Raw genomic sequence first — 27,756 nt, 5'->3', positions numbered from 1 at the left:
CAATATCAGCCACAGAGTTTTGTAACAGAATCATTTGCTCAATAGGATTCAGATAGACAGACACAGAGAGCAGGGTAGGAAGCAGCTCTAAGGAATATAACCTTTGTTCACAGAAAAGGATACCCACCATGAACTCGAAAGAATTAACTGTGGTGGACAAAGATTGAGTCATGGAGGGAAGACCCGGGGAGCACAGAAAAGTGACCCATCCTGCAGAGGGACTGACCATGGAGAAGCAGTGGGAGTCCAACCCAAGAAGAGGAACACTATCAGCACTCTGAGGACTGGGGACATGGGAATCCTTGGCGCCACATCTCTGATTTACTACCAATGCATTCTAAGTAAAAGTCCACTCTCCCCGCTGATATTGAATGTTTTTGTGAAAGGATTACCCTGGGATACTTTATGGCTATAATTCTTCTCGTATTATCTTTACAAATACTTTTGAGATAATTTTGTATAATAGCTGACTATTACAAGGTGCTTATTGGTGGGGGCTCAGAAGTTATACTTTTAGGAATGAGAACCCACAGAGAACATTTGAACATGGAAGTGGTAACTGCTTTTTGGGGCAGGAGAGCTCAACCTTCAGATGCAAAGAATTTGGGGAGATAGCTTTCAGAGGAAGCACTATGTACACAAATTTCAGCAAAAATTATGTATAAACTGTTACAATTAGGCAATTTATAAGCAAAGAATCAGGGAAAAGGGAAAAATAAGAGATTGAGAAGGGGAGAGGATGAGGCTGATTGAATGACTGAGTTATTGGAGCTGGGCAGCAGCTTAGCATGGGGCACTCAATCTCCAGTGACTTCCTACTGGTCATGCCCTATCCTTTGGAGGTCTGCTCTGCTCAGCTCTGCCTCACAGCATATGCTCTTTCTTCAAGCTGTAACTTATGCATATCATCATCTTTCTACATGAATCATCTTTCCTGACCTTCTCAACTTCTAGTGATCTCCCTCTCAAACTCACTTGTCTTTAGCTAATTGAGTTTACTTCTTTATATTTAATATATTATTAACACATTATTGTTATATTAATTATATCATAATATTATATAATTATATTATGTTCTTCATAATTATATGTATAAACATATATATGCATATATATATACATATGTACACATATACATTGTCTCCCTCATTAGAATATAAACTCCTTTCAAGTAGAAATTGTTTCATTCCTTCTCTTTGTATCTCTAGTGCCTAACATAGTGCCTCACAGACAGTAGATAATTCACAAATGTTGGTTGATGTATTGTTTGATTGGTTATTCTATCACATACTGATTTTAGATGACAAGTGATGTAAATATAATTGGAAGGGACCAGAAAGGCCATTAAGTTCAACTCTTAAATTTTACAGATAGGGAAATTGAGGTCCAGAGAGGCAACAGGACTTGCTTCAGACAATATAAGTAATAGAAGAAGTGAGATTTAAGACCAGATTCTCTGATGACAAACCTAGTACCAAAACCACTCATCATTTCTTTTTCCTTCCCTGGACCCTTAATTGTCATCTAGTCTTTTGTGTGCATTGGTTTTAAGCTCCATGAGGACAAGGACTACTTTTCTGTATTCCCTAGAATGCCTAGTGCAATAACTCTCAAATGGGGAGCTATTAGATGATCAACAATTCCTACCATATGGACTGTATCTGAGAAAGATATGAGTTGAATCTATCTTTATAGCTCCACACAATGCCCTGCCCGTAGAAGACCATTAATAAATGTTTTTGAATTTAATTGAATAAAGTATTCAATAAAGATTTGCTGATTGACAGATGGATTGATTCTTGGGGAAAAGAAGTACAAACTACAATGGGAAGAGGAAGGACAATACTGCAGTGGTTTTCTTTACAAAGTCAAGAAGATAATGGCATGGATTAACAAGTAGATGACAGGAAAGAGCTGAGAAATAACCTTGGCCCTATATTCAGCTACACCCAGACCTTTGTCAAATGATTGCATCTCGCTGAGTTTCTCCAAAGTGAACAAAATGTGGAGAAATTGAAGATGGCTTCAGAGAACAACAATACTAATGGGGAAGAGGAGAGAAAGTAGGTTTTATGATGAAAATAAAAGAAAGAAGGTTAAGGAAACCAATGTAGAAGTTTAAAAACATGAAAGGTTATTCAGATGGTGACCAGGTGGTTTCCATTTTCACAGATGTCCTAGAATGGAGAAATGATGGAAATTTTCATTGGGATCTAACTTAATAATTCAATTCCAAAAATAGTGATGAAATACTTATTATGTGAAAGATACTATCATAGTCTTAGGGAGAAATTTAATCTGCCAGAGTAATTTAGCCAAAATTTAAATGGGCTAACAAAGGAAGTTTTAGGATCCTGTAATAACTTTGAAAACAGAATAACCCACTATCATTTACTTGGGATTATTCCTTAGTATAAAGAAAAAAAGAATGGAGAAAGTGATTTTCTGGATCCCCTTTTACATCTATGAGTCTGTAGTTTGGGGAAGAAGTGTAGAGAATATGTTGACACATGTGAAAGAAGCAGATTTATGCTAAAACTAGTGCCTGGGTTTATGTGACTGAAGTGGAGGGAAAAAATAGCTCCATTTCCTTTGCTGTACAGTAGAATGTCAGAAAACAAGAAATCAAGATGTAAAGCCGTAAGATGAGAAAATTACTAATCAGGATAGAATAATAGTTACTTCATGGGAAAAATTTAACAGCAGAGGCTGTCTATTCATTTTCACGGGTGGGAACATGTTTAATGCAAAATTGATAAATTTATCAAATAAGTAGCCTCAATGTTTGATGAAAGATGTTAAGATACTTCACAAATGTAGAGGAGAACTGGGGAAAAGTGCAGGATCAGATTAAATAGAATGGAAGATACTGGTATTAGCTTGTTAAATTTTTAAAATGGTAAATTATAAAAATGTACAATGACATGTATTTACTTATATATAAACACTCTTTTGTGGCTTTTGGATTAATGGGCTTTAGGATTTGTGTTTTTCATATTGAACAATGATAATAAGAGATCAGATTTAATAGGAAAGGTAAGAAATTGCAACTTAAATTTAATTTCTTTAACAATTTGACTTCACCCTTCAATTTTTATAATTATTTTATTTTTATTTTTTAAAAGTTAATTTACATAGAGAAAATATGGGAAAAATGAGTTAGTTTTCTGGTCAGTTAACTATACCAACAGGAGGCGTGGTTGGTGGGACTATAGTGTAATTATCAAGTGATAATCTGTCTCTTATGGCTAAGTCTATTTTAATGTCAATTCTGTTTTGTTTTGTTGCGGAACTATGATTTTGTTGCTCTGGGGGAATGTTCACCATTGATCAGCAACTATTTTGTACCTTAAAGTCTTTGGGCACCAAGGGACCAAGTGACTTACATATGGATACATATCTAGTATATGTCAGAAGTAAAATTTAAACTCAAGACAAGTAAAGCATCAAAGAGAAAATAATCTGCCTCTTGCAAACTGTACTCTATGAAATGCCTTGAATATCTGAGATATTAAGATATTAGTACATTGACAGAATAATCGTAACCACATTTAAAATGTGTCACGTACAAAGGACAGTGGACATCATCTCTCTATATAGGAGGCCAACTTTTTCAACTTTTGATCATTTGTCTATCATATCTCAACAGTCAGTCAGAATACCCACGTAAATTTTTCTGGCTGTCTAGTAGTTCTGTTCTCCAACTAAGCCTCGGCTTCAGCAAAAGTTCAACAAGATTTTGCAGAAAATGTCAGATGAATAATTTCAACGTCCTTTAATGGAAGGTATGTGCTTGAACAATTCCTTGAAAAAAATTACTCTTTAAATAAATCCTAATGGCCTAGAAGAATAGCTGTTAACTTAAGTGGATCTATAGCTCAGTGAGTCACTCTGTGGAGAAGGAGATATAGTTTCAAATTTATCTTCAATTACTAAGCAAGATAAATTGGTGGTTAATCTGGCTTGACCTCCAAACCAAAACTTCCATGCAATTTATGTATGAGGCTAACCCTACTATTGATCCTTGAGTCAAAGAGGAAGATGCCAGATAGAAGAAAAAAGTACCTTTGTTGAGGAGTGAGAATAGCTGGCTTTGGGTGGTTCATTCCTGTTTCCAATTAGATTCACTTAGCCTCAAGATCACATTTCCTTGAGCTTCACTTTTCTTACCTGTAATAGGGGGACCATAACATTTGCTCTACTGAAGTGTTGTGAGGAGCAAATGTAAAATGTTTTGTAACCAATGCATACTGCTAACGTAATATTATTATTATTCTTATTTTTAATATTGTAGATATAATTAAAGGGAAGGTTGCTGGATGCTCTGAGTTCATTCTACTCATTAGTGATAATAATCTATCTAGAATATAGCTCTATATAGAAAATGAATACATGTAATGCAATGCTGAATTTTCTAAAAGCTTAAAAAGCATGTCTGAAACCACTCATAATGTGGCCTGTTGTGCCCAGGTATGACAGAACAATTGTGATATAAACTTACCCATAGTCAGAGACTTTTAAAGATAAAATTGGGCATCTGGAGGAAGAACAGTGGCTTATGGATTTATGAATAATGTCTTTTGGGTAATCTGGCAGAAAGTAATAGTCTCCTTGGAGTTTAAAGATAAATATTATCACTTTAAACTAATTTTCTTTACATTCAACACTCACCTAAGAATGGAGTTATTTTAATTATGAAATTTATGGTACAGTAAAAAGACAATGTTTTGAGTAAGTTCTGAGTTTGAATACTGCTTACATCATTTACTCCCCTTCATCTGTCAAATAAGGAGGCAGAAGTGGGCTATTTATCTATATTGTCCTTTTTAGCTCTGAATCTTTTGATATTATGACTTAGGTTGATACTTGTAATATCTCAAATCATAATTAAGTGAGAAGGGATTCTAGAATTTATGCTATGTCTAGTTTAAGGAAAAATATCATCCCCTCAAAAAAACAGCTTAAAATTAAATATTTCATTAAAGAATATTAAATAAAGGAGAAAATTGGAAGGGGGATGAAGTTCAATCAGTGTTAAGAAGGTTAGAAGCAAAGGAAAAAAAAGTTAAAGTTAAAAGCCACTGTTCTTCCTCCAGACTCCCAATTTTATCTTTAAAGGTCTCTGACTGCGGGTGAGTTTATACCACAATTGTCCTGGCATACCTGGGCACAATAGGCCAGGTTACGGGTGGCATTTCAGACATGCTTTCCAAGCCTTTAAAGAATCTAAATGTACACAGTCATTTCTCTTTTTGCAGCGTTCCAATAAAGTAGAGAGCCGTCAACCACTGAATGAAAGCGTTCATTGGGTAAAAAACATCTTACTTCCAGACCCTTAGATTTCATTGTGATTGAACAGGAGTCTGGAAAGGCAGGCTTAAAATTAACAATCACTGGCTATTCTAAACTCAGCAAGGACGGGGTTGGCCTGCATTCCAGCAGAAAAGAATCCTTACATTATATTCAACCCGAAACAAGTCATCTGAGGAGCCATAATAAGCAGTTTTTCTGTCCCTGTGGTTAAACATTCCAGTATTTTGATGTTTGTCAACAACATCTTTTTTGCAGGTGTGGCCTTACCTACATTTTTTTCTTCTTCTATTTATCTCAAAGTTGACACTTTCCAAGTTATTTAGAAGCTGTTGAACCATGAAACTATTTTTTATTGTCAAAAATGCTGAATGGGGAAATAATGACAAGCTTTCACAGTTTGCCTCTTTATTTTAAAATCTGGTGGAGCTACTAAATTTAGTTGTGAACTAAGAGACTGTCTGTTCTGGGAAATAAGTTATTCCCACCACTGCACACGAGGTTTGTGAATGTTTGAATGTAAATATATGAATATATGAATGATTTGGGAACATAAACATATCACCGCTTGTTGTAATCATGTGCATTTTTATTTGAACCTCAATGTGGGTTTAGAATAGGTTTGTGAATAGAGCTTGTTTTCATGTAAATGGGATCAAGCAGTACCACTGGTTAGCTATTCAAGAAATCAGACAATACCACCCTTGCTGGAAAGGCTTCAACAAGAATTTAATCCATGGACCTAATATTTGAACTCAGATTCTTGCTTCATATTCTGGGCCTTTAATCCCAGATCTGATGGACTGACAATAACAGAAGGACAGTGTGAGACTAAACGTGATCTATTTGTGTGCAGCACCTGTTTTTGACACTGGGCACTTTAGGTTTCATCCTCATCTGAGCTTATATCTGAAGAAAGCTTTCCTTTCCCTTACTGTGTCACATTCTAAACATGCAATGTGGCTTGCCTGCTCCCAGAATCGCCAGCTATACAGTGACTTTGACACTGAACAATACCAAGAGGGAAAAAGCCCAAAGAATACAGTGTCTATCCTGGCCCTAGGTGAAAGGTATAAGAAACAAACACTGGCTGTTTAAATTAAGTTTCTAAGCAGCTTAATCATTTTCAGTCAATGACAGATCGACTAGATATTAAAATATTTAACTTAGGAGTAGAATAATCAGGACAACAGTGAGAGCAATCTAGATTTTCATGTTTACTAAAGAAAATGATGAGAATTCTGGCCCTTAGAACTAGGGAGGCAAGAAGGAGGAGACAATTTATCAGCCAAAAAGAAATTTTAAAAAAATGAAACTTGGTTTGTTTATTGTCACTTAAATAAATGTACAAATGGCAATATATGTCTACTCATGGTCTATGTATATATATATATATATATATATATATATATATATATATATATATATATATATATATATATATATATATATATACATATATACAATTGTATTAAGGAGTTTAAACTGAATATGCTTATGTACTTATTGGGTAAATACAACCGTGTCATTTTCTAGAGAAAAATACGATTTTCAAAAATGTTAGGGAGGTTATTTTTAACCTGAGGACATTAATCAGAAAACAGCTTAAGTCTTGTTCTCTCTGTTAGTTTCTCCAATACAAATAGGATGACATGGTGTGAGTGACCACAGTACAAGATATGACAAAACCAGGTTGTTTTGATATTTGTGTGAAGAACAAATTTAACTCTAAATCTCTTAGCCAGACCTTGCCTCACCCATATAATCTGGACAACATCCACATGCGACCCTTGTCTAAGCCCCCGAGAAGACTGCTGCCCTCCTGTTCTTGTCCACCAGCACTCTGATCTGACTTTCATACTTAATCTGATCTAATCCTGCTGGCATTAACTTCATCTGTGCAATGAAACCTGGAGAATCCATTCTCCTATTTGGTGAGGAAGGCATTTACAAAATTGCTTGCTGAAATCATATGGCCATGTTTAGCTCCTTATTTTAATCATATGATGCATCTCTAAGACATTATCGGTGATTAGTCAGAAACCTGGGTCTGTTCTTTTTGGGAACAAAGACATTTTCTGAAGTGAAATGATAAGAGAATGAAGTGCTGTTGTCACACAGTGTAAGTAAAGAAGGAGGAAGAAGTAAAAGTCACAAGCTTGAAAAATGTTTTTCATTGAGGCAGATCCTTCTGAAAAGCTAATTCAGTTGATCTTAAAAGGAAAATAACAGGTTGAAAATGTTATGCAACTAAAAAAGATTTTTTTTATTTAAAAGAAATATATTTCCTTTTATTTTAAAAACACCATGTTTCTTAGTGAGACATCATTCAACTAATGCCCTATCTGTTCCTGTTCTAGACCTGCTGATTGTGCTCATCAAAATAAGAGCTTGTTCATTACCTCTGAACTTGCATTTTAGAAATCTGAAATATCATCACAAAGTCAAAGAAATTGAAATTTAATGGAAAATGTGTAATAATTGCCAAAGTTTTCCACAAATTAAAATACTATCCAATTTATCTGAAGAAATCATGCAAGATTAATTGTAGCAATTATTAAAGGGCTAAGGCTTGTTTAGCCTGTAACTCTGAAAGAAGCAGACTTTTATAAACAAGCAAGTCTGGTTAAATAAAAACAATAAGCAAAACATCCAACTTATATATTTTTTAAAGTCAATCTTTCAAAAATTCCCGTATTTTAAGCAACAATTTCCCATTTGTTAACATATTTTAATTTTATAATTAGTTTTGTTTTTAGCATATATTAAAAACAATAGCCACTAGATAAAAAACTGAAGCTACTGTATATAAAACACAAAAACCGTAGAAATATTTTTCTCTAAAGTTGTTTTGTATATATATATATATTTTTGTATACATATATACAAATACAAATATAAAATATATTCAGAATATGCTGTGAATAAATCAATATTATTCTTACATCAATACATATATAGATACAATACATATGTATGTTATGTATGCATATATCCTCTTATATCAATAGTCAGATCTTTCCTAAGAAGTAAGCTAATTGAGCTGTTTGTGTTGATAAACTCCCTTTTCTCCAGACTATTCCTCACTGAGCCATAATTATTTGCAATTTGCCTAAGTTGTCCATTTACTGATACGTCAAGCATGAAACAGAGGCAATTCCAGAAAATGGAAATGCTTCTCAAAATCAATCTTTGGGAAATAATGTGGTAGAAGTTACTGTGTGATAGAAGACTACCTTAGGACTGTCACATGGAGATGAATATTAATTTGTCGAGGTGAAGGTGGCTTTGTGCTTCATTTGTTGACTTTGCCTAGCCATCAGCAAATCGGCAGAGCACAATTACTCCAGCAAAGCTTCTTTTTTCCCCCCTAACATGAGTTTTATGATTTTTATGTACTTACCAGTCAGCACACATAACAATGTCAAAATGTCCTTCCAGTTGAGAGACATCTGTCTCATTATCCCATCGTAAAACGCTAGAGGAAAAAAAAAAAAAAAAGATTAAAAAAATTAGACTTAGATTTTTTCATCTTTTTGCTTCTAAGCTATTAACATTATTTTTATGGCACTGAAATTATTTAAAAGGTATATACATATTACTTCAAGGGGTATATGACAAAAATCTCGGAATATAACTGTGTATTCTGTATTTTGTTCAGGCTGAACCCTTGAAGAGGAAGAGTTCCAGCTTTATTTAGACATAACAGTTAAGCTGCTGTCAGGCTTCTGTAGGTGAATCAGGGAGAAAAAAAGTATTTGTTACCACAGTCACTGGAATCTCTCTGGATATTCTGGACCTTTGTATCTGGGTAATGGAATTGCAGTATTGCCAGTCTGATCAGAATATAAATTTATAAAAAATAAAAATTATGTGAGTTTGTAGCATGTCAATTGCATTTTTCACTGATGAAATATCTCATTTCTCAAGGTCTAAAAAGAAAGGATAAAAGAATATTCAACTTTTATTTGGCAGTTTGTGACTTTAGGAAATTTTCAAAAATCACTAGTTCTAACACCAAATCTGAAATGAGGGATGAGGTTTTAAATTCTAAACTAATTATAACAATGAATAATGTGAATTTGAAAATTTCAGTGTTCATGAAGTCAACTAGATGGTTGCGAAGATACTCTTAGTAACTATGATCATCATTGCAATTTATTAAAATATTGCAAAGATATCCACCCCCGACCCCCGCCTACCTCCAAGCAAAGACTGATTTGCAAAGAAACATCCTGTTCCCCGTTTCAGTTTGATGGTAACTTAAAACAAACTGACAGCTTTTCTTTGATCTTGTACAGCTATGCTTCCTTATCTTTCTTTGTGTGAGGTTTCTAGTTTTCTAATCTACTTTGGAAGAAAAGAGACCTTTACCTCTAAAAGCTTAAATAGAGCATCAGTCATTTTCTAATAAACCCCAAAATTCCTTCAAAGTACATTCAGAAACACGAGAGACATGCAAATTTCCTAAGGTATAGCAGATAAAAATGCAATCTTAAAAGTGCCTATAAGAGATATTTAGCCCTCCTGCCTAGAAGCCACATAAACAAGCTTTGTAGATAAAATTTAAAATCCTTATACTTTCCTAAAGTCCTCTGTGGCTAATGAAAGTTACATATATCCAGGAAGCAGAGAAAACTAGAACTCTGGATCTCAACTGCTAATTCCACAGACTTTATAATCCAATAGAAGAGAATCATATGAGCCTTTAAAATCTGTGACTTTTTTTTTTTTTTTTGAAATGCCTATCTAGCAACTAACTGATCTGAACACTAGCAGTAGGACAAAGGGGGAACAAATTCTGGTCGCATTCAGTGAATGGTTACTAACCATTTCTTCAGCAGATTTATTTAGTGTAATTTGGTATAGTTCTACAATAGGTCTTACTTGCATAAACAGACTTTGAACCAGATAAGAATGTCTTTGTTTTAAAAGTCATTTTTCTTTTTTTCCCCTAAGCACTATAAAGAATATGGTGGTATGAAGTATTTTAATTTCTGAAGGGATCTGGCCTGTTGGCTCAAAAACAACCTTGAAGGCTCTGTGTGTAAGTATCAGCTCATACTATCTAATGATTTATAGCTTGGCTTAATATTGCATAGGCTCACTACCATTCCAAAAGTGAATTGGATCATTATAACCACAATGCCTTCATCATAGTGAGCCATTGTTATCGCATTTGTAAATGACACTGTATAAATTAATCCAAAGTGATCCCTAATCTATACAAGTATTACAATCTAAAACAGATGATGCTGAAGTATCCAGATACATGAAAGATCTATAGAGAATTAGAAATATACATAACCAAATTTTCAAAAGATATATTATGACCTGATCTATGATATATTAACAAATTGTGATATGGTCATTTAAGAAAGTCCATGTGTGGGAGTTCTTTACAGATGCATCTCATGTGGATTGCAATCAACAGTCAGTCAATAAATATTTTTAAGCACCCAGCTTGAGCCAGGCAATGTGTTAAGATTTGGGAATACAAAAATAAGCAAAAGATGGTTCTTGTCCTCAAGAAGCTCACAATCTAATGGGAAAGACAGAGAGGAAACAAATACGTACAAACAAGCTACATATAGGATAAAATGAAAACACAAACACTTAAGACAGAAAAGGTGCCAGAAATAAGAGGGGCTGGGAAAACTACCAATAATTAATAAGTGCCTGAGATACATAAAATTTAGGTGACTTGCCCAGAGTCATAGGATTATTAAGTGTCAGAAGCAGAATTTGAATCTTAGGTTTTCCAGCCTCTAATCCCATGATCTATCCAATTACACATAGTTGCCTCTATATGATTATACATTTTAACACTAATGTGGATACAAATTATGTGTATTTGATACTAATGTAAAAAACCACCAGTCTCCATGCATTTCCCCCAAAGGATGCTCTGCTAATCTTGGAAATCAGATTGTTAGATGGATCATTGTCAACAGAAAGCTATTCTTGTATTATCTTTTATGCCCCCCCCCCTTTTAACTGACTCTCCCTATCATCCCTAGGCTGGAAGTACCAATCACAAATCCAAAGCCAGTGTTGGTTGGTATGGAAGTTTTCACTTGCTTTGCATCCTACCTGAACCAACCAGTTCAACCATCTTTAGAGAGAGTTGGTGTTCTGGTGGCCCCGCCTGGCAGCAAACCATCATCATGTAGCATCAGTAGATGCTGTTTTTAGTAAACAATACCCAATTGGTTTTAGCCCTATTGTACCTCAAATCTCCTAAACTCAAGTGATCCACTAGTCTTATCCTCTATTAGGAGGTAATACAGATATATACCACCCTTCCTGGCACATACCATATTTTAAGGAAATTTTAAGGAAATCAGAGTTGAATTAAGCTTGCTGGCTTTAGTAGGCTACAATTCAATATTGTGGGGAACAGGAAACTAGTTATGTTAACCTAACTAAAGACTTCCATATGTATCTGAGTTTTGCGTATCAATCTGAAATTGAAAACCAAATTCAGCTCTAAAGTACTTTGTAACAACAACAAAAACAATCACAACAATAACAAAAAATCCTGAGCTCAAACACAAGACTGAGGCATCCAGATTGTAATAAAATCTGAAAACAGACAGGTTCAGCCTGGTTTAGATCTTAATTGTGGAGATCACAGACAACTCACTTTAAAGAGAATTTTGAAGGATTTCTCTTCTTATAGTCTCAATGTTAAAAATCTATTTCCATATATTTTACTGTAATAGTTGTGGGCCATTAGATATAGGGAATACGAATCTATTTGGTGACTCGACTATCTAAAAGATCTTGTTTTTTCTCTTGGGAAATAAATATGTTGACCTAATTCTTCATCATAGTTGCCAAATGCAAAAACAACAACAAACAAACTTGGAACAATCAAAAGAAGTAATTCTGTGAATGGTATAAAGGAGACAGTTTCTTTTCCTTCATATTTATCAAAAGCATTTGTTTTTTGCAGAGAAATCCATTAACATCTACACGGATTCCTTTCATTTTATGCCTCAATGTTTAAGTCTGCATTGAAAACAATTTCACAATACACATTCAGGTCATTTGCTGCATTAACCAGATTTCAAAACTGCTTCTCTCCCTCTTTCCATACCTTTCTTATTTTATTGCTGCTTTCTTCCAGCTCTTCATTTTCCAATCTTTCCCAATCCTTTGTGGGTTTTGAAAAGCACTATTTTTAAGGGGTCACTATGTAGAGTCTTGGACTCTTCAGAGAACTGCTGTTATTTAAATTTAGAATTAAATTCAGAGACTAAATAGTTTCTTGGAAATTAAAAGGTCCTTTACCTATTATTTAATGATTCCTTGGCTTTTAAAGACATAACTGTAACTTAAATGTATATGTTAGTCAATCAAGCATTTAGTATGCTTATCATATGCTGAACAAATACTAGGTTTTAAAAGGGAAGTACAAGATTTTTTGACATTTGTTAGAAAGGTCAGACCTTCACTTGAAACAATCAGAGAAATCTATGATACGATATATAATTAAGTTCCTAAAGCAATTTATTTATGTGATATAGGAGCTCAGGATGGGGTGATAAATGCAACCTGGATTAATTGAGATAGAGTTCCATGGCAAAGGAAGAGTATGAGTTGCAGCATGAATGATAGACAGGAATTGATTAGGTAGAGCAGAGGAGGACATTGTCTTGATGGATGGAACGGCATGATCAAGGATCAAGTATGTGAGGTGGAAACATTAAGAAGGTAGTATGGCTTGTGATAGTGAAACTTGGGGATGAAGCAAGATAAAGATCCTAGCCATGTATGACTTAGTTGTGATGTGCCCATAGTTCCACAGTGCCAGAGGAGGCCGTGGACCCAGATTTTCTGCTTCTAAGCTTCTATTTATTATATGTAATAAAGAGGGAAAAAAACCCTGGTTAATACCCAGATGCATGTTAACTCAGAGAAGATTAGAGACACACAGAGAAAAGGAGAGAGAGAGGCGGGGGGGGAGAGAGACAGACAGACAGACAGACAGAGACAGAGAAGGAGAGAGAAAGTCATCAAGAACTAATCACTTTGAATATTCCTTTCCATCCCATGTATTTTGGAAAATTTTATTAATTTCAACCATATTAAATCAGATGTTTTAAAGGACTAGAATTGAACAACCTGGAGAAAGAATAATTCCATTGTTCCAACTTAGATGATAAATTTGATTTTATTATTAGGATTTACATTTTAATGTACGCTAGAGTACGCTCTCACCCCACTATTGCCCCAACTTCATATTAAATTTGAGCAATAGGTGAGAGGGAGAAGGAATGGTATTGTATATACCACAATGTAAATCCAATTAATACAAGACAATTTGTATCTGTTTAAGGAAGAATACAAAATATGTTCTATATCAGAGAAGTACAGGTAAAAAAAATACTGAGATTAAAACATAACAATGTAAGAAGCAAACATAGATGCACATTTACAAATGGTGGTTGTAAGAATGACACAAAAGAAATGGATCAGAGATATCTGTTATTTGTGATATGCTATACCAATATCACTTGCTTTATTACTATATTGGGAGTGATTCCATGTCTAGTCAGTTTTAATTAAGACAAAAAGACATACACTTACCTAATAGGAAGATAATTTTTTGAGTCAAAGCAATAAAGCATTTGTTCACTTTTCACTCATCTCTGACTCTGTGACCCCCTTTAGGATTTTCTCGGCAGAAATATTGGAGTGGTTTGCCATTTCCTTCTCTAGCTCATTTTATAGATGAGGAAACTGAGGCACACAGTGTTAACATTTTTCCTCCGGGAAACACATATTGAAACTCAGGTCCTTTTTACTCCAGGCTCAGCACTCTATGTACTGTATCACCACCTAATTGCCTCAACAAGCATTTATTAGACACTTAAAATATGCTTAGGGGACTATGCTAAGTACTATGTGCATATAAAGAATGGGAAAAAAAAGTCTCTGGATTCAAGGAACTAATATTTCAAAGGGGAGAACAACAGGCAAACAACCAGGTTTTTACACAACATATACAGAATAAATTAGAGGTAGTCTGAAAGGGAAAGCATTAACATTAAGGGGAACACAGAAAAGCTTCATGCAGGTCAGATTTTAAGTGTGACTTGAAGGAAGCAGGAAGTACACAGAGGAAGGACATGATATGGGAGATAGCCAAAGAAAATGCCCAGAGAGACAGACTATTTTGTTAATGACATAAAGGAGGTCCCAGTATTGCTGGATCAGAGTATATGGCTGTATAAGGTTGGAAGATTGGGAAGGTAGGAGAGGGATAGGTTATAAAGGGCTTTGAATGCTAAACAGAGGATTCAGTGTTTGATCCTGGAGGTAATGGAGAGCCACTGGGTGGGGGGAGGAGGAAGGAAGGGAAAGAGGAAGGGAGGTGGGAGAGAAGGAGGGGGAGAGAGAGAGAGAGAGAAAAAAAAAAGAGAGAGAGAGAGAGAGAGAGAGAGAGAGAGAGAAAGAGAGAGAGAGAGAGAGAGAGAGAAAGAGAGAGAGAGAGAGAGAAAGAGAGAGAGAGAGAGAGAGAAAGAGAGAGAGAGAGAGAGAGAGAGAGAGAGAGAGAGAGAAGAGAGAGAGAGAGAGAGAGAGAGAGAGAGAGAGAGAGAGAGAGAGAGAAAGAGAGAGAGAGAGAGAGAGAGAGAGAGAGATATGCAGAAAACCTATGTGGCATCAGGGGTTGGGGAGTTCAGTCAAGTAATAAAAGACTGGAAAAGTGGAAAGGTACCAGATTGTAAAATCTTTAAAAGCCAAATCTATCTATCTATTTATCTATCTATCAAATATATCTGACAATAATCTACATAGAGACAATCATTTGAATCCATGGGAGATGATGAGATCACAAAGTGAAATTATATAAAGGAAGAAGAAAAGGAGACCCAGGACTGGGTATTGGGGGATATCTAGAGCTAAAGGTTATAACTTGGATGAAGATGAAGTAAACAATGAGAAGACAGCTAAGCAAGTGTAACTCTTAAAACAATTGACAAAACAACATAATATTTTAATTACGTTATATTTGCAAAACCCAACTCCACATTACTTCTACCATCTTCTTCCACTAATTCTGTGTTGTTGAATAGAAAAAGAAGAAATCAAAATTCTAAGCTGATGGAAACCATGAAATTCTGCTACCTAACTTCAATTGGATCTTAAATGAAGCAAGGTAATACTTTTACTCTTCCTTAATTGGTTTTCTATCCTGCTAAACACAGGAGCTATTCCAAACTTCTTCTCTTAATCCTCTCAGACTTTCCCTTCTCCCCAAGCCCTTGATTTATATTTTACTGGGAAAATAGAGGAATCTACAGCAAACTTACTTTCTCCTCTTCTCTTCAAATCAAGACCCATTTACATAATTCCTTGGTTTATGAACTCATCATTCAACTGAAACTTCTCTCTCCAAAGTTATCAATGCTTATTTAGTGCATACCAATCAAACAAAGAATTATATTATAGAGTTAGAAAAAAGACCTATAAGGAAACAAAATGGATAGATACTTCTGAATATAATGACTTCCTATTATATATAGTTTCTTGAAATGGAAATTCATTATTATATACTTTGAATCCTCTTGTGTTTTGCTATGCAAATGACATTTTTTTCTTTTCCTATTTTGTTTTTTTCTTATTTTGTATTTAAGTTTTAAATAAATAAATATATTTTAAAAATAATAAAATCCTTCTAGAGAAATAACACATCAAGAGCTTCAAGAGTTTTTTTTTTTTAAGTAGGAGGAAGCAGTTCTAGTAGAAGCATATCTCAAACTATACTACAATGCAATAATCCTAAGGGGAAAAATCCAGCAACAATTCCAAAAGTATGTGGTTCTGGATAAAAAAAAATAGATCAATTAGAGGAATAGATTAGGTAACAGCACATGAAGCAAATAAGCATAGTTGTATAGTGTTAAATAAATTCAAAGATCCCAGCTATGGGGGTAAGAGCCCACTATTTAGCAAAAACTATCGGAAAAAGCTGGAAAGTAATATGACAAAAATTAGATATACATCAACATCTCATACTATAAACCAAATTAAATAGTATTTGAGCTGAATTTTGAAGGAAGGGAAGAATTCTAAGAGGCAAAGGTAAGAAGACAGTGCATTCCAAGCATGAGGAATAACCATTTCAAAGGTATAGAGAGTAAGATGGAGTCGTGTGTGAGGAATAGAGAGGTCAGTTTAGCCAGATTACAGAGTGGAGGAGAGGGAATAAAATATAATGAGCCTGAGAAGATAGGTTGGGACAAAGTTCTGAAAGCCTTTAAAAGTTAAGCAAAGAAGTTTCACATAGTGAGAGCTGCATTTATCAAAAATAACTTTGGCTTTAATGTAGTAGAACTGGTTGAACTGAGGAGAGATTTGAGGTAGAGAGACCAATTAGAAGACTGTAATAATTCAGGCAAGACATGATGAGGGCCTGAACTAAGGCAGTGGCTATGTGAATAGAGAAAAAATATATTGGAGAGGTAGGACACCAAAACTTGGCAACTGATTGGACATATGGGGTAAAGAAGAACGAGACATTAAGGTTATGAACCTGAGAGACTAGAAGAATGGTGGAGCCTTCAACAGAAATAGGGATGTTTGATAGAGGGATGGATTTGAGGGGAAATATAGAGTTCTGTTTTTAAAATGTTGAGTTTGAGATGTCTCCAAAACATCCAGTTTGAAATGTTCAATAGACTATTAAAGATAAAAGAGGAAGATCAGGGGAGAGAAAAAGAGTAAGGAAGAGGTGGTCATCTTGTTGACAATACCAACTCCTTTATATGGATTTTTGATGCCCTTGCCTCCTTTTTAGTATATTGTTTATTCTATTCTCCAATCATTCTCTTCTTAGCCAGTTTCACCTTCCTGGCTGCTGACAATCATAGTCAAGTCTTCTCTATCCTTAGAAAAACCATCACTTACTTGGCTCTCTTTTCAACAGTGATTCATGCCAATTCCAATAGACTTGTAATGGAGAGCTCCATCTCTACCCAGAGAGAGGACTACGGGACCTAAATGTGGATCACAACATAGTATTTTCATCTTTTTTATTGTTTGCTTGTTTTTTTTCTTTTTCCTTTTTGATCTGATTTTTATTGTGCAACATGATTTGCACACATTTAGAAGAATTGCACATGTTTAACCTATATTAGATTACTTGCTGTCTAGGGGAGGGTGGTGGAGAGAAGGGAGGGAGAAAATTTGGAACACAAAGGTTTTGCAAGGGTAAATGTTGCATGTATTTTGAAAATAAAAAGCTATTATTTAAAAAAATTTTAAAACTATTCCTAGATCCTACCATGCCAATCATTTATCATCCTATATTTCTTTTCCCCTTCTCAATTTAATTCCTTGAAAGTTTTCTACAATTGGTTCCTCTGAGTACTCTCATTTTCTTCTAAATCTCTTGCAAAATAGCATCTAATGTTATCACTTAACTGATACTTCTTTTGAAAATCACCAATTATTTCTCAATTGCCAAATATAATTGTCTCTCCAGATTGAAACCCTCTTTTGACCTGTGCAATATCTGACATTGTTTGCCATTTTTTCTCTTGGATAGTCTCTATGCCCCGCTTTTTGCGGCTCTGCTTTTTCTTGTCTCTTCTATCTGTTGGGCAACTCCTTTAGTAATTCTTCATTCATGTCACCCTCATTAACTGTGGGTGTCCTCCCTAGGTGTCCTGAACTCTCTTCTCTTTTCTTCCCACACTGTCTTGCTTAGTGATTTCACTGACTCTGTTGGTCAATTATCTTTCTATAGATGATTCCCACATTAGTTTATCTAGTTATTGTCTCTCTCTTGAGTGTGTCTCATATGACTAGTTAAACTACGTATTCCATAGGTACCTTAAATTCAACATGTCCAAAACATAATTCATAATTTTTACTCCCAAGTCTTTGCTATTATGGTCAAGGGTTCTGTCATTCTTCAGTCTTCAACTCTTTATTTGCCCTTACCTCACAAATCCCATTAATTGAACGATTGTATCATTTTTATGTTCACAAACTTTCTGCTCTACAGTCTGTTTTCTCCACTCTCACAAGGACTTTTCTTGTTCAGACTCTCCATCTCTCTTGCCCTATTTCATATTGTTGTCCACTCCTTTTTGTCCTCTATTAGCTACCTAAGTGATTTTCCTAATGTACTGCTGACTGATTGATATCCAAAGTACACATCTGGAAATCATCAATATTGAGATGTTAAGTAAGAGGAAGGCAATAAGCTTTCATAGAAAACCTGTTATGTACCAGGTACTATGCTAAATTTTTTTCAAATATTATTTCCTATACTTAGGGTAATGTTGAGATTCCATATGACCATCCCTATATGTGGTTAAGATGGACTGAAAGAATGGGTCTTGGGATTTTAAGAGATTGAGGAATTGGGAGATCAGGGAGTTTGACAGAGTAATAACATGGTCTCTGAAATTCCTGAGTATAAGGGCAAGTGTTGGGGAGGAAAGGAAGATGGTGAGCTAGATGTTGAACTTGAAAAAGAAGAGAAAATTACCTTCAGGCCATCATCCAATAGCCACTATAATCTTATCTGGGCGGAAATGAAGGTCAAGGATACCATGTTATGAGGTAGGAGCCAATGTGGAAAAGGGTCTGAGATGAAAGAAAATCTTTTCACTATAGAATAGGAAATCCAAAAGACATACTGGAAGGGGTGGGCAAAATTAGAGCAGAACAAGGGTGGGGTAGGATTGAGGAAAATGAAAATATGGAAATGAGAGAAGAGGAAATGAGAGTTGGGAACAGTTTTCTCCCATGTTACAGGTGATAAATTAATTCAGGAATAGAGAGAGAAATAGCAAATAGGTGATGAATGAAAATTAAAGATTACAGTTCTTTAAAGTATATTGCTGCTGGGCAAAGGTCAAGGATATAGGTCTTTGTCACTCTTGACTGATTGTGCTGGGCAGAGGATGCAGGGAGGAGGGGATACAGAAGTTAATTCCTACATATCTAATAGATCTGCTCTCCTCTGATCTGCTATTCCTTCTCTGATCTGAATGGTAGAGAAATGGGTAAGGGAATGGACAAGCGTGTTGGTGCAGCCAGGTGTGTGTGTGTGTGTGTGTGTGTGTGTGTGTGTGTGTGTGTGTGTCTGTGTGTGTGTGTGTGTGTGTGTTTATAAAGGGAATAGAAATACAGCTAGTGGTAAAGAGAAAGGCCAGATTTCAGGATACTTAGGACTGAAGGTCCTGAAGGTAAATCTTTTACTTCTACCTCCACAATACCTCTTGCATATCCCCTTCTTAATACTCATAAGACCACTACCTTGGTTCATCACTTTTTGCCTAGGATACCTCCCAGTCTCTTTGCCTTAACTTTCTCCCCACTCCACTCCATCTTCTACACATTTGCAGAAATGATTTTTTAAATGCAGATCTGACCAAGTCATTCTCCTATTCCATAAATTTCAGTGGATTCCTGTTACCTCTGGTATCAACTATGTGTTCCTCCATTTACTTGGCCCCCTCCAACTTTTCCAACCTCATTATCCATTATTCCCTTGACTGCAACTTAAATTCTAATCAATCTATCAACATACTATGACTGTCCACTGCCCACTTTAATATCTTTGCATGTTTATTCCCTACCCTAGAGTTGTTACTTTTTCATTCTGCCTTATAAATTCTTTACTTCCTTCAAAATTTAGCTCAAGGTACAAGTTCTACATGAAGTGTTTCCTGATTCCTTCTATCCCCCAACTGTTCGTGTCTTTTCCTTGCTAAAGTATCTTGTTCTTATTCTGCTTGTATTTTATTGATGCATATTCTCTTTTTGAGAGAATATAAGCTCCCTGATAGCAGATACTATTTGTATCCCTAATATGTCATACAACATCTGACACATAAATGCTGCTAAGACTGTGTGTGTGTGTGTGTGTATATATATATATATATATATATATATATATATATATATATATATATATACACACACACACACACACACACAAATAGTTGGAACTACAGTTATTTGCCACTATCCCAGCAGGGAGACACTATGAGAATAATTTTTGGGAGTTTCCTGAGTACATTTTGATAACATAGTAAGTAGTTTATAGCCTGTAGTATTATGAGACTTGATAAAGGATTAATAAAATATTAAGAATGTTCATTGCTAAAGAAAGAGAAGTTTTTAACATACTAGTATAATAGGACATGCTGATTTTAATTCATCCTTTAACCACAAATTCCTTGGGTCATTATAGGAAAAATGACAGCCTTTCCCAGGATTTAATTCAGTTTATCTGTAAAACGGGAACAAAAAATATAGAGCACATCCCAAATTCTTATATTAGCAAGAGCCCATTTTTCAAGTCTTGATTATACAGATGAATGAAGGGAAACAGTAGCAGAGATGTTATCTAAGACAGGAAAACAAAAATCATGCATCTGATTTTCTGCCAACAGATTTACCTTTCTCATTTATTTAAGTTGATATAAAAATTACTTTATAAACTGGAGGCTCTCTGGGTGGGGAGGAAATGCAGGGAGGATGAAGAAGGGCCAGGCCAGAAGAGAAATTCACTATAGATAATTGCAATTTAAATAAACTACATATATACAATTAATTGACTGTGTATAATTTGCTTTCCTTTTCTGGAGGTTTATGATGCCTGCAAAATAAACAGAATAAGTAGGCAGAATTGGTTTTAATGGATAGAAGGCTGGGCCTTTTAAATCAATTAAGTGCTAGTGAGTTTAATAAAAAACTCCCAGAGAGTATTCTAGTTTATCAATTGTATGTTCCTGGCTCGACCTTGAGACTAACTCTACCCTTTGACCCCTTGTGACTTTGACAACTGTCATGAAACTGTAAAGGAAAAGTGATTTGGAGTTCAAAAGTGAAATTCAAATGTCATCTGACATTTGGACTACCTCATCTTAGTGACCTACACACTCTACAACGGTGTAAGGAGAACTGGTAAAGAATTTTGAGATCTTTGAATGAAAGGTACTAATTATTTTACTAATTATATTTTCCATCTCAGATTTCTTTGATTCTATGATCATGACAGCTGATTAACTTACATAGTACCAAAACAAAGTAATAACAAAAATCAGAACTAATGGATTGTAAATTGTAGCCATGTACCATTTGGATATTAAATCAGAGAATTAATAGATGTTTTCATTCTTTACACTTAAGGTACATTTGTATACAATGCCTGGTGGGCTGGCAATTTTTAAATTTCCTACCAATATTGAAGACCTGAACATTAAGAAAAGAAAAGGTGATAGAAGTTTAGGGTGAATTCTCTCCGAGGTAGTTCTACAAGACATGAATTTCTATTTTAGTTTTCAGTGCCATATAGTGAGAAGCTTCTTTGGAAAGTAATTCACCAGTGGATTGGAAGTAATTTCTTTACTGTCCAAATGCCCAAATGTAGGACTTTCCTCACAGTCCAAGATAGTTGTTTACTGATTTTACCAAACTCTGGAGTTGGAATGGTCATACTTGGCTGTCTATTAAGGTTTCTGCCCTATTCTGGATGAATGTGAAACCTGCACTAGAAGAAGCACACTAGGAACTCAGGATCAGCATGTCAACAGACCCACACTGAGTTTTTGAGGAAAAGATCCTTCTGTTTGCTACAAGTGAAAGGAACCATAAAAGAGAGAGCTGGCAAGTCACCTCAACTCTAATTGCTCCAGGCTAATCTCTTACTCTATATATTGAAGTGAAGGTGTTGACCTGGAGTCTTATGCCAATGAAACTGCAGTTCAGTCACCATCTTAATCACTAAAGGACTTTAGATGTCATCTGGCCTAATCCATCAAGCTTGTTGACTAGAGGAGTTTTGATTGCAAAATTTACTCCAGCTTCAAGGCCACTCCAGAAAAACATGTATCCTGTTCCAATTAGATTATCTGCTGCTTGTGCTAATTTTGGCCTAATGATTAATACCAAGAAAACACAGCCAGCACACACCATCATTCATAGGACCACTAGTTGCAGAAAATGGAGAAGTTTTGATTGCTGTGGATAAGTTCTCTTACCGTGGCAGCCTACTTTCCAGGGATGTCCACATTGATAATGATACTGACACACACATTGCCAGAGCTCACTCAGTGTTTGGGAGGCTCAGAAGGAAAATATGGGAGAGGAGAGGTATTAGACTGACCACCAAACTGAAGGTCCACAGAGCTGTTGTGATGACCTTATTATTGTACACCTGTGAAACCTGGACAGTGTACCAGCACCATGCCAGGAAACTGAATCTCTTCCATTTGAATTGTTTAGGGAAGATTCTGAAGGTCACTTAGCAGGATAAGATACCAGATACCAAGGTCCTTTCTTGAACTAAACTGCCAAGTATACTTGCCTAAAAGACTATTTTATGAAAAATCCACACAGGGCAAGGGTGGTGGTCAGAAAAAGTGATACAGAGACAAAGGTCTCTCTTAAGAACTGTGGAATTGATTGTATGACATGGGAGACATTGCCATGGAACTGCCTAGCAAGCATATTTTACATTTGAATAGTATCACATTAATGCAGCAAGTACACATAGTAATTTTGTATCTCACACTGAAGATAGCAACTGAAAGGAGAGGAATTGTTTAATACTCAGAGTTCCTTAAAATTCACACAATATAGTTCACATCTAGATTTTAAAACAATGAACCACAATTGGTAATATTAACATGGATTCATTATATACATATGTGTGTATTATATATATGTTTATATGAATTCCTCCAAAGAGAGCCCTCAATTCCCTCATCGTTTTTGGCTGGAAATCCTTTCCTCATTCCAACTGGACAAAGGAAAAATGACCAGCAAGTCCCATCGCCAGTGTGTCTAGAGGCTGTGCATAAGTACAAGGCTGAAGAGAAGCTCATCTTGAAATGCAGCCCTTATCTAATATAATGCAATTGTTGTTTGAGTCTTCAAAAAGTCTGATTTGTCTCCACCACTCTTAAAGGCTATTAGGATCCTACAAGCTTTAGTGGAATTGTGACTTCCAAATGAATCCTGATATAAATCTCAAAAACTTTAAACTCAAGAGACAAATTGTACTCGTTGTGGAGAAAATAAAGAAAACACAGGTGCCACTTTTGACAGCTCAGAATCTAGTTGGAGAAACAATACAATTCAATAAATATTTTTAAGTGCCTACTATGAACAAAGCACTGGGCTGAAGAATACAAATAAAACAAATAAACATAAAATCTTCTGTGTTTTAGTTAAACATACATACAAATAATATAAAGATAAAAAGTAAATTTAAAACTGTAATACAGGCTCCAAATGTTCTGGATTTTAGGAAAAGGAGAGATAAGTGAAGACTGTGGTAGTCACAGAAAGCTTCACAGAGAAGCAGATTCCTAAAGTGGACCTTGAAAATTCATTTGGATAGAGACTGTCTTCTTCCTTATTTTGTGCCACTTAACAGAGTGCCCAGTATATAGAAGACCCTTAATAAATGCTTACTAACTTGACCATTCTTTGAAGTTCTTCATTAATTATATAATTGCATCTTGGTCATATTCACCATATGTCTTCTTATTTCCCTTGGATCATTTTCATTTTCAGCTCTTTGAGGACTCTAGTGTCCCTTTCTTTTAGATATACAACATGATTCCTTGTAGATATTCAACATGATTAGAATATTGGCATTAAATATATATATATGTATACATATATATATATAACCTATATCTGATACCTTACTGTGTTGAGGGGGCAAGGAGAGAGGAAAGGATAGAATTTAGAACTCAAAACTTTGTTCAAAATGTTTTTTGAAAACTTTAAAATAGAATTAGGGGGAAAACAATATATTAAAAAAAAACATAATCTTTTATTTCCAGAGGAAGTTTAGTGTCCTTAGAGAAACTTTGCACTTTCTTGAAGACAATCTAACCTGCTCTCTTCCTTTTTAATTCCTGAGCCCGACTAATTATACATTCATATTATTTGCTCAGATATAAATATTGACGGCCAAGCTCTTTGGACTGTTCATTCAATTGCATGTAACAATCTAAGCAATAGGTATTCTTCATCCATTTGGTCTTTACTAGGTAGACTGATCAGAGCAAATTCTTTTACGTGGTAAGAGATATCTTCCAGGATGTTTTGCTTTGTTCTTTAACTTAAAGCAACTAGAATAATGCTGTTAGCATCCAGCCCATGCAACCATTCTCAGGGAGTCTATCTTCAATTTGGACACTATCATGAATCATCACAGTAGCAAACATTTTTGGTAACCACAAATATCCCTGTTTTGTCTTTTCTGATAATAAGTATCAGAGGATCATTCAACACAGATCCTTATATTGTTAAATTTTTCAAAGAATCTTGAATGATTCTGAAATCTGGATGGGAGACACTGTTAGAAAAGAGATTTTAAGGCAGTGTTTTGCTTTATTGAACTGAATGCTTTCTCATAATCAATAAATACACACAATATGATTCTATAGTCTCTAGATATCCCAGTTATAAAATGGTGACAAAGTTCACTGCAGAATATTGTTTGCAAAACTTTGCCTGCTCTTTACTAATATCTTTATTGAGAATGCCCTCAATTCACTTGTGTAGGAATTTCATCCAAATATTGTTTAGATGGAAGAGTAGATCTGTAAGTTGATAATTGTTGATGTTCTGTCAAGTTGCCTTTTTTTTTAAGCATGGATAAGGTTGCAATTTTTTCCCCTCTCAGGTCTTTAATATTTCCCCCTCCTTTAAATACTTAAGGAATTGATCTCTCAATTTTCTAGCAAATGTGCTTCCTTTAGCATAGATCTCTTCTATATCATGATGCAGGGCATGTGGTGGAGCCCACTCCAACTGGCTCACAAGAGCCAATGGCTAAATTTTTGATGTGAGCATTTATACTTCAGAAATTTGCAAATGCTACAAATTATGGCTTGATTATTGTTCTGTTGACTAGATTAGCTTTAAGAAAGTAATGTTAATGAGGAAAATGTTAAGAATCATGATTAAATATAAAAATGTGTTCTATGTATATTTTTCCCTATTGAGCTCATTATTAAACATTTACCAGCATACCTTTGGTATGACTGATGTTTCTATGGTTTTTGATGGACAAAACCGTTATTTTTAAAAAATCTTTGCAGATATTTTCTCTTTTTCCCTTTTTTTTCTTCTTAAAATTAAGTTTGTTGACTTCTGTCCCCTTAAATGCCCCTAGGTACCTTTATTTAGTTGGCTTTCCCACTTTGTTCTCTTATGGTTAAATGCTTTTTAATCATCAACAAAGATAATTATCTATACATCTTAGTCAAATATATCCTTATGAAGATATAATCTGTGATATAAAATCAATTTCCAGAATTTCAAGATTTCTTTAATACTAAGCCTCTCATAATTTAGTGTAAGAGCATGTTATGCTCAATTTTTGGCTACCATATCACACTTATGACTTCTACTGAGCCTGCAAACTACTGTAAATTCCTAGATCTTTTTGCTATTTCGCCATTTATTGCCTATGTTATAAATTTACATTTTTTAAATTCAAGTACAAAAATTATATTTCTTACTAATTTAGAGTTATTAGAGTCAGCTCATCATTTTGGCCAGTTGAGATAATTTTTGGACATTTACTCCATATCATTCAACATGCTAGCTGTCTCATCTCAGTTGATAATTATGTCATCTTTTATAAAATAAATGGCAAAGATTTTAAATAACATAAGGACAAATGTAGATTCTTGATTCAAATCTGACATGAATCTATCCATGACTCAGTACTGCTTTTGGATCTGGTCATACAATTCGGAATCTACCTCACTGATCATTTTGTCTATAACTATTGAAAGAGAGGATTTTTTTCCAGCTGTTTCACTAAAATCTAGATAAATTATACAATAACAACAATACTATGAAGTTGCCAAGGGAATAAAGTTAAATCAACAGGGTGGGTCAAAGGCTATTGGGCCTTCAACGTCAGCTTCTGAATCCTATATAATTGACTTTGTTTGATTATATATTTCCCAATCATTTCACAACATGCTCATTGAAGCACTACTGAAAACTAGCTCTTTATTATAAGAAAATGACATAATCTAGAGAAACTGATAACGGAGACTAAAGAGAAATTTCAAGTTGTTTATTTGGATTTGAAGATTATATTGCAAAGAAGGCTAGAGAGTGGCAAATGGACACCATATTCATTTTTAAGTTTGGAATGGTTCATCTCATATCACCAATGTTACACTTCTTACATTTCATGCATAAGTTTCATAAAAAAATTTCCTTATTTCTTAAATACTACTTTAAATATGAAATTTAAACTATCTTAAGGTAAATCCTATTTAAATAAGACCTGGGATAGATGAATTTGATGAAAGGGGGAAAAAAGTTGCAGATACTTAGTATTATCTAGCAAAAGATATTCCCTAGAATATTCCTGGAAAGACTGGTGATATACAAATGCCAGAAACTTGGGGTTCCTTAAGAAGAAATGTCGGAGACATTTTAAGGCAAATCCTACAATTAAGATAGTTTGAGTACCTGACATTCTACTCTTTAAGTGGTTAGCTATTCCTGTATAAATTACTTCTTTCATCTGATAATTATTTTCAATAGCTTCTTGCTTATTATCTTCTTAAAGAGAAATACCTTGTACATAGTAGGTATGCTATAAATACTAGCTGAATGAATAAATGAACACATCTGAACAACAGCTTTCATGTTTAAAATTATAGATACACATTGAAAGATGACATGGTGTTAAAACAGGATAGAAGCATCTATAAAGTTTTTAGTGAAGAGCAAGAAAGTTACTTTAGAAAAGGGACCTGCTATTAAATATGGAACCCGTGGGAAATTGTGAGACATTTAATAGTTAAGGTAGGAATCTTTCCCTATTTAATGAGTATTTTATGAACAAAAACATGCTCTATGAAGAAGTTCATTCATTCTATTGTAGAAATAGTAGTACTTCTTATGCTTATATTTCTGGCATTGAAACTTTCCTTTCCTTTTGTACTTCTCTTCTTCATGGGTGGAGTTGAAGGAGACATTTTGCCATCACAAACCTCCCATGACAAGTTTTGAAGTACTTTTTAATAGCAGAAATATTTGGCTCACATGTGGGCTTTGTAGCAAAGGTAAATACCTCTTAGTAATTTGTAGCTGCTGTTATTTCACACCTCCAATTTGGAGGAGGAATTCTGCAGATGGGTTGAGGCACTAAAAAAGAATATACTACATCTTAGCTCTTTTGTAAAATGCTTCCTTTCATTCTTTTTTCATAAAGCTAATGCTTTCATCTTATCCTGGATATGGGTGGGAAAGAAGTGGTTATGATGGTAAGGCAGACATTACAGCAACAGTAGGCAGCTTTCTCTTAGCTTCTTGAAGGTTAAGTAGTCAAGTATCGTCTGTCTTAATATAAGATCAGGGCACTCGAAGGCCTGATTCATCCATTTATTTTCTGGGCAAGTGCCTTAGGAGAGTCTGGAC

At 34.8% G+C, this 27,756-nt stretch overlaps 1 protein-coding gene across 5 annotated transcripts in view; it reads right to left on the bottom strand.

The window, feature by feature from the left end:
• Positions 1 to 27,756, bottom strand: part of CAMKMT (calmodulin-lysine N-methyltransferase) — a 501,495-nt gene that overhangs the window by 29,200 nt on the left and 444,539 nt on the right. For all 5 annotated transcript variants that reach the window (XM_074286712.1, XM_074286713.1, XM_074286714.1 and 2 more), the window contains one exon: positions 8,714 to 8,788. In XM_074286712.1, coding sequence (XP_074142813.1) covers positions 8,714 to 8,788 — 75 coding nt within the window. The remainder of the gene's footprint in view (positions 1 to 8,713; positions 8,789 to 27,756) is intronic.

The sequence above is a fragment of the Sminthopsis crassicaudata genome, chromosome 2 (genome assembly GCF_048593235.1).
Source record: "Sminthopsis crassicaudata isolate SCR6 chromosome 2, ASM4859323v1, whole genome shotgun sequence".
NCBI lineage: Eukaryota > Metazoa > Chordata > Mammalia > Dasyuromorphia > Dasyuridae > Sminthopsis > Sminthopsis crassicaudata.
Note: the sequence above shows the minus strand (reverse complement) of the source record. Positions and strands in the feature narration are given on the sequence as shown.